The 14,003-nt window shown below is 45.5% G+C and overlaps 1 protein-coding gene across 1 annotated transcript; it reads left to right on the top strand.

Moving 5' to 3' along the window:
- The first annotated feature begins 877 nt into the window (after positions 1 to 877).
- LOC144102342 (uncharacterized) lies at positions 878 to 10,221 on the top strand. The gene is made up of 4 exons (XM_077635636.1): positions 878 to 1,082; positions 5,786 to 5,894; positions 8,290 to 8,396; positions 10,139 to 10,221. Exons 1-4 carry the CDS (start codon positions 1,043 to 1,045, stop codon positions 10,219 to 10,221), a joined length of 339 nt encoding a protein of 112 aa, XP_077491762.1. The 5' UTR covers positions 878 to 1,042.
- Positions 10,222 to 14,003: the final 3,782 nt, after the last annotated feature.

Raw genomic sequence — 14,003 nt, 5'->3', positions numbered from 1 at the left:
GCAAAAGCTATGACCATGAAAGTGGCTGAGCGAACTACACGATAAAGAAGTCTGCTGAACCGTCTCATGTATCAGTATTGTTAGATTAAAAAGGAGATGCGGTAATCTAATCATTAAGGCGATGTGATTATTGCAAAACATTACGAGCTCTGAAGCGTTGGTAACAACTAAGTGAATCCAGAATAGTAAAGAGTCAACGGGATAGCTCTCTGAAGTACAGCGGAGTTTCTTCACTGTACAGTGGTACTTCTCGTGCGAGAAAGAGTTCTTGTGCCTGAGGAGCGGTCGGCTGCTTGCATTACAGCGTGGTCAGATCGCCGGACGATTTTTTTGCAGGATGTTCAGCAGCGCGGAAGGTTACCTGTTCAGTATGGACCAGCGGTTGCTTACCCAGCCAATGGCGATGGTGCTCATGGGGACGGCTGCCGACACAATCGACACGCGCATCGACAAGATGGGCGGCATCTCCTGCGGTCCCGACGGGGCCGCCCTCCACGGCCCCCTCTACGCCTTCGACCGCAGCAGAGAATCATAAGTACCCACTGCACGCCGTAGAAAGGTCTTACAGAGAAGTTATAACTCTATATTTATTTTTCAATGCGTACGTGCCTGCGTGCGTGTGTGTCAGTGTACAGAGGGTGGGGGGGCATAACTCGTCAAATAAAAATAAAGGCATAAAATTCAGCACAAAAAACCCCACGATTGCATAAAAGGGGGCCCCACTAAGACCTTTAAGCGTCATTTCAAAGAAAACTTGGTGAGTACACGACCATTCGTTTTCTTATCGCCGCTATGGGAACCGCAGTTGAGAATCAGTGGCAGACGGGCGCTTCTCTGCGCTCAGGAAAGGCAGACCTCCCGTGTTTTGTAGATGCGCCGAGCTACCGGAGTTGACGGAGAAGAGGGCCTTTTTCCCGGCCGTGTCCGTACAGCGCCACCTGTGGCCAGTAGGGGGCGTCGTGGAGCTCAAGCCCGAGGTCAAGTGCACCACGCGCATAGACCTGCCCGCCTGGCCTCGTCCACATTGGAGCGACGATCTGACATGCCATCGCCCAGGCACTCTGTTCACGTGGCAAAGACAGGTGAGTGGGCAGCCGCTGACAAGCACATTCCGCCACCAGAGTGCTGCAGAGTAACCCTGTTTTAGTCCGGTCGAAACTGTCGCATGACCTGATAAAAAGCACTGGAGCGGTTGATTCGAAGGAACCGCTCGTGAATTGGTAGCCTGCTCGGTCCGGCATTGCTCACAACGTTCGCTTATAGCTCACCTGTGGGTACTGTATCCCCATCACACTTATCTCGAGGAACTCCGCAACGAACTAAACGCATCCGGAGAGGAAACGATCAGGATTGGCATTTTTGGCCCGGTTTGGTGTGTGCTGTAGGGTCGTTTTTAATGCGAGAATATTAAAAACCGCTTTTACATCACGCTTTTCATAAACAGGCATGGAGGTGCAACCTAATCATTTTATATTGCCAGATACCTAATTGTTAGGTGAAAATTATGCAAGACGAGAAAAAAAATAGACTGAAGGCTGCTAGCCGGTTACACTTAGCCGCATAAATCTCCTTTATAAAATAAGGTGGCGCTCGCTTTGCAAGATGCAATGCAAGCGGACAGCGTGATGATATGGAATGAGAAAAGCCGGGGCATAAATAGTATTCATCGACTACCTCGGCTCATTTCGTAGGGACGTGTGAATAGTATTTTTTTCCAAAACGAGTCGAATACGAAAAGCCTAGCTTCGCTTCCGAATCAAATACGAACATTGTAGCTAAAAACCGAATCAAATACGAATGGAATAGTAGGGCTAATACTCGCTGCCTGTGCGAATATTCGTACAGAACGAGCAATCATTTGAAACATTAAAGTGGCACTTGTCCCACTGCTCTTGTACGGTGCCATTAGTTTAAAATTAAGTTGATCTGTAGCTGCTAAAAGAGGCAACACTCATCTCAACTAATTGGTCGGAACACAGTCATTACAATATTAACTCTAAAGCCATCACGTTATAAATAAGAAAACTGCCATTTGCTAGGTTTGGTCAAATACACTTAAACCTTTCACCCCAGAAAACCCGAGCACCAGGCCGCAGGAAGCCTTGTACCCATTTGAAAACCGGTGGTTGCCTGGCCACACTAGAACTGCACCGCAGGAAATGAGACTGCAACCAGCTTACATATGAGCCGCGGCTTCGGAGATCGAGTTTCAAGACAAGGTTTTACTGAATCGGCCTGAGTCTTGGAGGCCATATACAAGAATTATGAATGCCACAAAACAGATGGACCGCGTACTGGCTCTCTGTCATGGTTTTCGCAGAAGGATGTCCCTCACGAGTCGATGTAGGCCATTTCGTCGAACACATGTACGTTATTTGAACCTCCTGCCATTATTCGAAAATTATTCGAAGGGTTTTGAACATATTCGATTTATTTGGAATAATTTTCAAAACACACTGATTTGTTTTTACAATCGAATCGAAGGATATTCTACTGGCTATTCGAAATTTCTGAATATTCGCACACCCCTACTCATTTTTGTTATTTGGAAAGAGGTTTGCCAGCACACAGTGAGATATATATTGCACCGGGAGAATTAAGGCCTAAAAGGGTAAATCACCTCTCACCAAGTCCGCGAAAGAAGCAACTCTGTTCCGCTAAATTAAGCGAATACTTGCTGTTACTGACTGTCAATTCGGTGTCTTCCCACGGCTTTCAATTATCGGGTGGAACCAATCCAAAGAAGCTGATGAACATCGCCTTCTGTGGCGTGTGTTCTCGTCGTACAGCAAACTGAGCGCAACATCGTTAAGGTCATCGAGAGCAACACTGTTCCATTCAGAACAGCTGTCGAAGGCATCGCTTACTTAGATACTCGGCGTCAGGGCAGCCTCTTAGGTATATCAACTTCATTTTTCTTTCTGTCTAGTTGTTCTTCTTATTCATCGTCGTGAGCTGCTTATATTCAAGGTTGAGAGCGTAAACGAAAACGCTCGCCACCACGCGCAGGCTACGAAATGTACCTGGTTGGGGGCCAAGATGAGAACAACCGCCCACTCGACGACGTGAGTGTGTTCGACCACGTCCATCGCAGTTCCATGCAGTATGGACCGCAGCCGAGGGTCTTGGCGGGCGCAGCCATCGCCATGACGCCCGCGGATCGTTTGAATTGGTTACGCCTTCGTAGCAGATGGGTGAGTCCGGCCACGGGGCGCCTCATCATCGTCACGTCTTGCTCCACGTGGCTTCTACTGCAACGATCCATCGAAACAAGCGTCCATGATTATCAGTGGTCACTCGCGCCTTCATTTTCTTACTGACATAGAGGAACATTTTTCTCCAATGTGGCATGTCCCAGACGAGAGTGCAATCGTGCAGTTCCCATTAGCGGTTCATCGGACAAGCACCAGACAGAAAGCTGCAGTAGCCATGGCTCATAACGGCAGAATAAAAAAAACAACAAAACATGTCACGTCGACATGTACTACAGGTCGTCCCAGCAAAGCTAAATGCAACTGGCAAAAAAACAAACACGGAGACGAAATTAAGACTGCCATGTTGTCCTAGGATAAAATTGAAGTAGAGCTGTCGAAGGCTGTTCTGCTTCAGCAGTGTTTTTGCTTGTAGTTATCCGAATAATTATTATCACATAATGAATGATGTGAACTTGAAGTACTCTGTGAATTAAGGAGTATGCACACCCAACGGAGAGAGTACCTGGTCACGGGAGCACAACAGCGCCGCCGCTTTACGCCACTTCATCTACGGGAGTGCTGGGATATGTCAGCTAATCCTCTCAGATGAGCAAGACGAAGCAAAAGGGAGCAGCGATGCGTGTTGCAGTAAGAAACGGAAGCTAAGCTTAATGGCGCAAAAACAATAATTCGTTCGGGATGGGTTGCTCGAAATGGACCCTGACGATTCCAAGAACTTTCTCGTTATCAAGAACGAGACGTCTTGTAGGCTCTTAAATTTAAATAAGCAAGTTCCAAATCAATTTGGTCGACACACCTTATATTCTGAACGGCGAAAAAGTATTGCTTTTTTGTGCAAATTCTTTCCCCGCCCTTCACAGAGTGGAAGAAACGATCGGATTGCCTGAAATAATGGTCCCTGGCATTCTCTATGTTCAGTCTTATTGGATGCTGCCGTTTATTTCTCATCTTAGAGCCGTCCGATGGCCGACATCTTAGAGCCGTCCAGTCCTGCCGCATGAGCAGCAAGTACATATTCGTGGCCTTCATAGATTGCTTTATTTTTCTAACATGAACACCATCCGCAGCATCAGACTCTTCTCTCTGTTGCCTTGTTTGCCTGCAACAAACGGCCTTATTTTCTTCTACTTTTAACTTTAACGTGGTCTGCAGCCGGGAAAAAAATGCGATGCCAGAGGTTCGTGAGAGGGCGGCGACAGTCATCCAAAACGCATACCTGAATTACCACAGACTGGAGAGATTTCAGCCGCGCCTGAAAAACGCGAGTGACATTCAGAACTGTGAGTAGGACAGTCGCGTCGCCACTGGTAGCAGCAGCCTTTTGCTGCCACAACATCCTTGTGGCTTGCAAATAAAGTGTTTGATTTGACAAGCGCCGGCATGCGCATAACACCCACAACTTCGTTCCGCGAGGACGTCATGGGTGTTTAATGTGCTCGATGCGGCCTCGACTGCGCGAGAACCAGGGCTTGGTGCCCATGTCGCCGGCGCCTCTCCATATTGAGGTGAGCACATGTGCACGCACAAGGCAGAACACCAGTGTGCTCTCAGACACCCCTTCCTTTTTTTCATACTCCTCCTCTTACACATATTAAAGCCACGAACAGGTTTTAGGCTAATCAAAAATTCACACGGCCCTTCGTTGACTGTTTTTAGCCTTAGCACAACAGTCCATTACAATTCAAGAATGCCTTGGAGAATGACCCTCAAAGAAGGCCCTCCAGCCGATGGCGTCGACTGGTTTTCATCAGGCAGAGACTACACACGAAAGGCAAGAAGAAAGGCCGTGGGGAGTGGGTCGTTCGTGCTAGAGTGTGAGAATTTAATAGGCGTATAAGTAGGTTCTCCCCATTTAGTGGCGGCTGACACCGTTCAAAACCACCCGGATACCACCCCATGATCGCGTACGCTATCGAGATTACGCCGACCACTGCGGGCCTTGCTCTGATGGGAACAAAGAAACATCACTGGCTGGCACAGAGAAGGCATTTATTGCGACAACAACAATGTCAGCTCAGCAACAAAATGCGTTAAGGAATCGAGGTCATCCGACTCACCATCACGGTTACGAGCGAATGTTCGCCCACGCTGTGGCTGGGGAGACACTCCGCAGCTGGATGGGACGAGATGTGGGAGACCGTAATCTCCCACGAGGCTTCGCCCCTCTGGCAAAGAACGGAGAACTCCGCCGACACGTCCGCATGCGACGAGCTCTCCCCGTCCGTAAAGAGAGTGCTCTCCCGCGCGCGTTTCGCAGTCATGTCGTCATGGCGCTCATGTCCCTGCAACGCAGGCGCCCACTCTTGTTAAGGCAAGTAACTAGGGAGGTTGACGGTGCCCCCCCCCCCCCCGCCCCTCGGGACCGGTCGTGGGAGGGTGCATTGTGGGAAAGCAAACCAAAAGGGAAGACTTGGGGCAAAGTACCCATGTGTATCCCGTGGATAATTTCGAAAAATATGATCAGTTGCCGCTACGCAATTCGCCTACAATGTTTAAACGTGGATGAATTGTGCTATTCGTAAAGTTTCTTGCGCTTCGTCTTGCAAGTGAGTATCCCTTCGCTTTCGCAGGAAGCCTCTGGCGTCTCGGAAGGGCAAACCCGCTTCGGGTTCTGGATGTCGCCTTGTCTGCCCTGAGCTTGGCGGGCCGCTGTATCGGTTCATCTTTGAGTCAGCGAGCGTAAGTGAAAGGGGAGACTTATCTCCGAATAAAGTTGAATTTTTGGCTTTCGGGCAGCTATATGAGAGGCAGTTGAGAATGGTGGGATTCAGTGCTCGTGAGAAGTGACCATTTCATTGAGAAGAATGCGTCGCCAGGCTTCACCGACTGCCGTGGTATCATGCTGGAACTAGGTTAGTTGCTCGTCCAGAAAATTAAAAAGTGAAGTATTGTGGTTTTAAAAGCAGGAAATCCTGGGCAATTCGGGGCTCTGAAGTCTCACCTTAAGTACGACGTGAGTCACTGAAGGCCACCACAAATACCATCGCCATGTGCTGTTGAATGTCGCTCCTTACAGGATTGTGTTGACGCCAGATAGTTGAGGAGAAATTCGAGGCTGTACTCCCCAGGACCAAGAAGCGCACTTCCCTACAACATCACCAGAAGTAGAAGAAATATTACATCTAAGCCGCCTGGACAGCACTGATCAGATATTTGAAAAAAAAGTTCCCTTAATTATTATTTGTTAGGGACATTGTCTTTCAGACTACGTCAGGAAGAAGCGCATATGTGCTGCATGGATGTAGAAGTCGGTGCTAAAAGGAGGTTTTTTGCTCGGAAGTACTATCTGAAAGACGCTGGAAAGTGGAATTTGTCCCTGTATGTCCATAGCAGGGTATACAAGAGCGGTCTTTTAGCCAACAACGAAAAAACAATAATAAAAGAAATAACTGGTGCTAGAAATAATCTAACTACTTTGTCCTTGGTCTGTTACTTTGCTCCACCGATGCGTTTCGATTTATATGGCAACCACAACGTTTGCTGATCAACGAAACACGGCACCGAGCAGGCAATTTTTTCTTCGTTGTTTTTTTGGGGGGAGTACCAATACCAGAAAGGACGATAAAGCTGAATGACAGACGCACTGACTAAAAAATGAAGAGCTTAAACCTTCGTCTTCCTGCGTCCACGTTATTCTATTCTGTTCTGTCAAACAAACTGTCCCGCAAACGTCTACTTGCATGTATTGCCCATTTTGAGTGTTAAATGGTGTCTTTTGTATAGTCAATTTCCCGCTGTTCTTAAGTCCTCCAAGTGAAAATTATCTGAAAGCGTTTCTCATCTCTCACTACGATGAAATGTAATGGAAATAAATTTTCATAAGTGCTTTTCCTGACTTTTGTATTGTCGAAAAGAAATTTTCCTGTAGCACGGTTGCATGTGAGCTCCTGATTTTCCAGCTTTGTGACTTTTTTCCTGTGCCGTGCAAAATCCGACTCAATCGTCACATTTCAGAAAAAGTCACTTTGCAAAATTAACTGTTTGCGCTCGATCATGATTTAGTCTTGCAGTGAAAGCTCTTAATGCGAAATAATTTGGCTCGGTAACGTTTTAGTATAATGTCCATAGAGAAGGGGAAGAGGCGACGAAAGGCACACCAGGAAAGGAGACCAGGAGAGAGTCGGTATAAGCCTTTTACTAAAACCCTTAGCCGCTCTGTTGGCTAAGGGACTAAGCCAAAGTCTTCCTCCTAATGCAACTTTGTACCATATACCGAAGGGCGTATTCGACACGCAAAATTTGCGGTTTGGCCATTTTTCTGCACTGCTCAGGCTTAATTTCAGTCTGGGAAGAGGATTGAAACCGTGTGCTTGGATGCTGCCAAAAGTAGCTCGTAAAAACTACTTTCCTGTCCCTTCGAAACACTACAATAACTACATCTTTATTTTCCCGGAACAACCCGATAATTTTTTCGACTAAAACAGATAAGCTTAAGACGGGAGACAGAAGACAATTGCACGGCAGACACCCAGGAAAAAAAAAAGCAGTGGAAGGTTTAAAAAGACCACATTAAAGACAAGAAGGAGAAAACAATAGCCAAATTGACAGAAATCCTAATAAAAATACAAGTACCAAGCAATAGACTCGAAAAAATTTTAAACGAAGAACATTGCGCATTGTGAAAGCTCACCTCTTGTCGGTTAAAGCCCCCAGTGTGTATATATTCGTTTAGTATTTTTGGGAGTATATGGGTTAACGGCTGGCATTTTTATCGCCTCCCCTGTTCTGTTTCCGTTCTGTAATCCCTTTCCTCTCTCTCAATCTTTGATATAATTTTTTTCTGCTCATCCTCACTTCTCAACTCCTCTCGCCCCTTCCCGCACTCAGTGCTGGAAAAGAGTAGAAAGAAAGGTCTAGGTAGATGTTTCAGGTGGAGGTAGGTTTCGAAGTTAACTCTTCTATTGCTCTTGCGAAGTTGAGTAGGCACCCTATATCGACAGGTAAGCAAGCAACGAGAGCGGTGCCCTTTCTTCTTTGGAAACCGCTTGAAATCGTGTGAACTTACGATTCAGTGGATTGCGTTACTGCAGTACAGGTGCCTGTAATCATAAAACTGCACCTTGTCTTTTCACAGGCAGCCCCCCTTCGGCGGGTATCATCGCACGCGCTGTGATGGCTTTTACTCTCATGGCTACAGCTGCGAACAGATACAGAGGCCAAGGTCCGCAATCCAGCCAGCAGGTGAGCAGTTTTAAGTAAGCAGCAATCTTATATGGGTTGCCCAGAGAGTTGAGATTCAAATTTCCTGAATCAGTGGCTGATTTATGTTTCAGAAATGTGAGGGCTGCGTTCTGGCTCAGTTCTAGCGATCCTCACTTGTTTCATCTGCACGCATCTTGGCCAACGCGGCACTGTTCCTTTGAGCGGAATTTTCGCCAAATGCACGAAGGCAATGACATTCTTTCTAGATATTTGTTGCGTTTACCCTTGTTCACTCTTTGCGAAGAACTGCAAGCTTACTGCGTTTAGTACAACATAGTGAAAGTTACAGCACGGCTTCGGCCTTTAGAGGCCTTTTAGTTAGCCGCTTAGACGCAGTGTTGGCTAAGGGGTTATGCGAATTCACAATAGCAATAGTGACATTGCCTTTCAATATGGCCCCCTAAATTATTTGGATTCCAGCAGCGGACGCTTTTAAAGAGCAACGCCACATCGAATTCTTGAATGATTTTAAAAAATTTGTAGCTACAATAGAATGACAGCACTTTCTGTGAACGCAGATGATGTTTTGGCAGATTTCAGACTTATACAAAAGGTGGAATATGACCCTGTGACAAGATTTGCAAAATCAGCAGAAAACCCCATTCGAACATCCCGGTGCGCCGAGAGCCGTGCTTTACTCTCTTTTCCCTTTTCTATCGCTCTCCAAATTCGTTGTCTTTTCTACTCCTTTACTATTTCCACCTCCCCATTTTTCTTTGCAGTTTCTGTGTTTGTTTTATTTAGCCGCGGCCCCTGTGAGAGCTGTTGCACGGTCTATTATACGGTCCCTTTCCCTTATTCTCAAAACTGCTTTGAGGGCGGAGATTATACCTCCTCGCTCTCTATGTGTCCTTATACTGACTAAAGTGTTTCATTGTAAGCAAGGAACCGCGACGGCTTCCTTCCACTCTATACACAGCTTCCAACGCTTCTTGTGGTCTTGGAAAGAGTTGCACAACGCACCTTTTGGCAGGGTTGTCAGCTCCTTTGTCGTGGCATCTTGAATGGCCTCCGCGCTCCCCATCCAGCGATTTTAGGGCTCTTTTAGGGCACGAGGAAAAAGGAAAAAAGTCGCATGGGGAGAGGTCAGGCGAGTATGGCGGTTGTTGTAAGTACAGTAATGCTGTGCTTGGCGAGAAATTTTGACACGCAGTGCGCCCTTGCGTTATCTTGGAAAAGGTTCCATTGTCCAGATGCCAATAAGTCAGGGCGATGGCGTCGCATTGCATCACTCATGTGTTGGAGCATGCGAATATAAAACTCCTTATTCATTGTCTGTCCTTTTGGGATGAACTCTTGGCGTGTGACACCTATGGCATCGAAAAAAAACTATCAGCATCATCTTTGTTGCGGTCTTCTGTCGCTGCACATTTCTCGACCCCGGACAGATTACAGATGTCGGACAGATCTTTTCAGATATTTTAGAGGCTTGTGTGCGGAGATTGCACAAACATAATTTCCCTGCATAAATGTGCCACTCAATGCACACATCTTGTGTGTCACGAGCATTGAGGCGTCAATAATCAATCATGCATTAGTTTCGATACCTGGGGATTCGTGGGATCACTGTATGTTTTTTCTTATCTTGAGGACGTTTTGGGAAAACAACCAACCAGTGGCCGCTAGACGACCAGTCTACAATGTTTGAACGTGAACGAATCGTGCTATTACAACGTTATTTGCGCTGCATCATGCCAATGAGTGTTGCTTGACCTTCGCAGAGTACCTCTGGTCTCTCGGATGTGCCAACCCGCTGCGGGCTGTGAATGTCGCCTTGCCTGTCCTGAGCTTGGCGGGCTGCTGAAGCTGAAATGAAAGGTTGGTGAGGGTTCTCAAGCCTCAGCTTAGACACCCTCCCCCCCATGTAATACCCTCTTCTGGAGGGCCTTTAAGGGTAACGTTAGTAAATTAATAAATACATACATTTGCCAAATGCTGTCCAATGTCGGTCCTTACGGAGTTTTGTTTTCAGAAATTTGAGGAAAAATTTGGTGCAGTACTCCCCCGGACAAAAGCCCACTTCCTTGCAGCATCCGAAGAATCAAAACAAATTGCATTCAAACCACCTGGACATCACTGATTAGATGTTATGAAAAATTCACGTTTAAATAATTATAAATATTTACCGGCTGCATGGATACTGGCGTAAGTGCCTAAGGCAGGTTTTTGCGCGGAAGTACTACCGGAAAGGCAGGGAAAACTGGAATTTGTGCCCGTATTCTCAGAGCGGGCTTTACTTGAGTGGCTTTTAGGCAAAAACAAAAAAAACTAAACAAACAGCAGTTTTCTAACTGCTTTGTATTTGGTCTGTTAGTTTCCTGCACCGATGCGTTCTGATTTATGGGACAGCTGTAGAGCGTTTGCTGCTCAACGAAACCCGGCACCGAGCAGGCAATTTTTTCTTCGTTCTTTTTTGCCGACAGTATCAGTGCTAGAAAGGACGATAACGGTGAACGACACAGGCAGTAAGAACTGAAGTTGTTGGACCTGCTGCATCCTGCCTCTACGGTATTACTCTATGTCCTGTCAAACTAACCATGCTGCAACAGTCCTCTTCCATCTATTGCCCATTTTGAATCGAAAAGCTTCACTACGCTAGGTAAAGCAGTCATCGTGTAGGCCTGAAAATTATCCTTGAACGACCATCAGCCTAACCACGTTAGCAGTGTATGACCGTGACCCCTGGCCTTGACCCATGATCTTCAGTTGACATTTGACCGCTGACCTGGATTGTACCTCGTACCTTAGATCTTACACCTTTGACATTGGGTGACCTCTTATCTTATAAGCATCCGTTGGGTTGAGGTGAAGCCCCGAGATGACATCCGACGGGGGTGCAGTAAGGCCCTGTGGTACCACGCCATAGCCACGTGCTTGCTTTTCGCTTAATTGCAGGATTAGTGAAGTTAAGCCGCTGCCAATGTTTAGTGTTTCAATGCTTTCTTTGTCGCTTCAATTTCCCGCTGTTCTGTTCTTCTTCATTGAAAGTTCTCAGAAGGATGCGACCTCTTACTGTGATGAAATGAAATGAAAAGAAATTTTCCGGGGTACGTATTTAATAAAAGCATTTGCTGACAAGTGCTCCTCCTGATTTTCGTATCGTCGAGTGAATATTTTCTGCTAGTGCGGTTGTATTTAAACTGCTGTTTCCTCAGCTATATCACTTTTTTCCCACTCCGTATGAGAGCCGACTCATTTTTCAGATTTCAAGAAAACGCACTGTGCAAAAATAACTATTTCCGACCACGATGTAGTTTTGCAGCGAAAGCTCTTTTGGGAAATCACTTGTTTTGGTAACGTTGTAGTATGGCGTTGTTAGACAGGACCAAGAAACACCTGGAGTGAGTCGGCATGAGCTGCTGTGCTGGCTAAGTGGTTATGCAAAATCACAATAGGGATTATGAATTCGCCTTTTAATACGGCCAGCTAAATTGTGCTGGTGCCAACAATAAGGAACAGTGCATTATGTCCAGTTACGTCCAGTGGATATTCATATAATATCCTCCACAAGATATCAGATGTCCATATGATGTTCACAAATGCTCATATTACATCCATGTAATGTCCATACAATGTTCATTTTGATCATAGTGGATGTCCATATAATGCTCATATTATGCCCACATGCGACGATTCCTAGACATTCAGAGGATGTTAACCAGATATTCTGCCAATCTATTTTCAGGCTGGGGGCTGGATGCTGTACCATTTACTTTGTGCGCTGTACAGCTTACAACAAAACAAATATGATGCAAGATATGACAGAGAGATACAAAGCAAAGAGCAACAGTTGCTCATTACACAGGAAACTTCAATATTTTGTACAAGATCTGGGAATAACATTTCTAATAACAGGTGCATTATGAGAAGATCACACACTGGGCTCTGATCAATGCAATAACATAAACATGTCACAAAGAAGTGTCATTTTCTGATATGCAAGTTACTTGAAATGTCATTTCCGGTAAGTGCAAGATAAAACATTCATATGTAGTGAAGTCATTAGTTTGTCCTCTTTGTGACTTTGTGATCTTTCATCATACTCATTCTATTCTTGTAAGCTGTACAGCGCATAAAGTAACAAAGGGGAATCAAACAGCTGCAGTTCTCGTTTCTTCAGAATATTGCACCTCGAGGCAGTACGCGGGCAAGGAATATGCACAGCACAGGCTACGAGTACAGAAGAACGTCAAGGAATTCAATCACTTGTTTTGCCCTCAGCCATATTTTATTGCCCAGTAGCCATAATGATCAGCGTCTGTTGCTGTGCATTCTTTCACTCCAGGACCTCGGAGGCCTGTGAATATAACAGTGCATTGTGTTGAACAGTAGTAATGACACAGCAGGCCCTCCATCCACTAGCAACAACAGAGTCTCATGACATGGGTGTTACCCCATTTGCACCAGCTAGTGTGACGTCGTAGATGAAAGGGGATTAACCACTATGGCATGATAATCGATCCCCGCCTTTAGATGGAGGAACATCTGTCGCTTTGTTCTTAATCCATATCCAAAAATACTGCAGTGGGACAGTGGTGCCAATCACAGCATGCTTTCAGCAGGAATGAGCATGCGTATATCACCATATTGGGGACGTATGCTGACTTCACGAGTGTGGTTGGTGCATGCAAGTATGAAGTAGCAGGTATAACAAAGTGCGATCAGAGCCAGTTGTTGTGTATTGAAAAAGACAAGACACCTTATGGCAAAGAGTGAGGGAGGATATTTGTTTTTTTTTTCATGTCTATGATGTTTGCAGTAAGCAGGCAGGATGAAATGCATTGAGCAGGTGTGCACATTCTTGAGGGAATTTATAAAGAGACCAGCCATGGCCCACATAGGACAAGGATATCGTATATTAAGCCAGATATAGGTAGGCCTTTTCAGTTTCACTGGAAAAATTGTGTAATAAATGGAGCAGCATGCAGCTAGGTTTTCATGTTAGGTAGTCAATATTAGACTTCCATGAATTTTTGTTAAAGGTTGTAATATCTATGTCAGAGTACTTGTATGCTAGGGAGAAGTCAAGGTGACTATATTTTGAAAATAATAGGGACAGGGTGACTGGTTATGAGAAATGCTCAAATTTATAAAGTAAAGCTCCACACTCTAGCGAAACCATTACACAGTGTTATTGAATTTAGTCCGAAGTGATGCAATGTTAGAACTATCAGAACAATTAGCAGCAAAAATAGTAGAACTAGAAACAACACTGAATGAACTGCTAATGCAGGTCAGAAACTATAAACATGCTAAAGCACATTATTGATGCATGCCTGAAAGGGTGGGAAAACCATGAGCTGGTTGCATTAGCAGTCATATGTTGTGTAGTTAGAAAGTCTGTGATCCTGTAGAGAGCCAAGTAGTCATTGCTGCGGTGCCTTAGTTTTATTACAGAAACCTGGAGCTTAACAGTGAGAAATGTCTTGAAGACATCTAAGAACAAAGCTCTTTCCAAACCCAGAAGCTCCAAATGTATGTTAATCATTGTTGAACATTATAAATTGTTTTTCACGAAAGAATTTATGGAATCGAAGTTGGGACAAGTGGGAAAACAGGTTTAAATGAAGCGAGTCAATGAGGCCA

Source organism: Amblyomma americanum, chromosome 8 (genome assembly GCF_052857255.1).
Source record: "Amblyomma americanum isolate KBUSLIRL-KWMA chromosome 8, ASM5285725v1, whole genome shotgun sequence".
Lineage (NCBI taxonomy): Eukaryota > Metazoa > Arthropoda > Arachnida > Ixodida > Ixodidae > Amblyomma > Amblyomma americanum.
The sequence above is the reverse complement of the archived record's forward strand: the minus strand, read 5'-3'. Positions and strand labels throughout refer to the sequence as shown.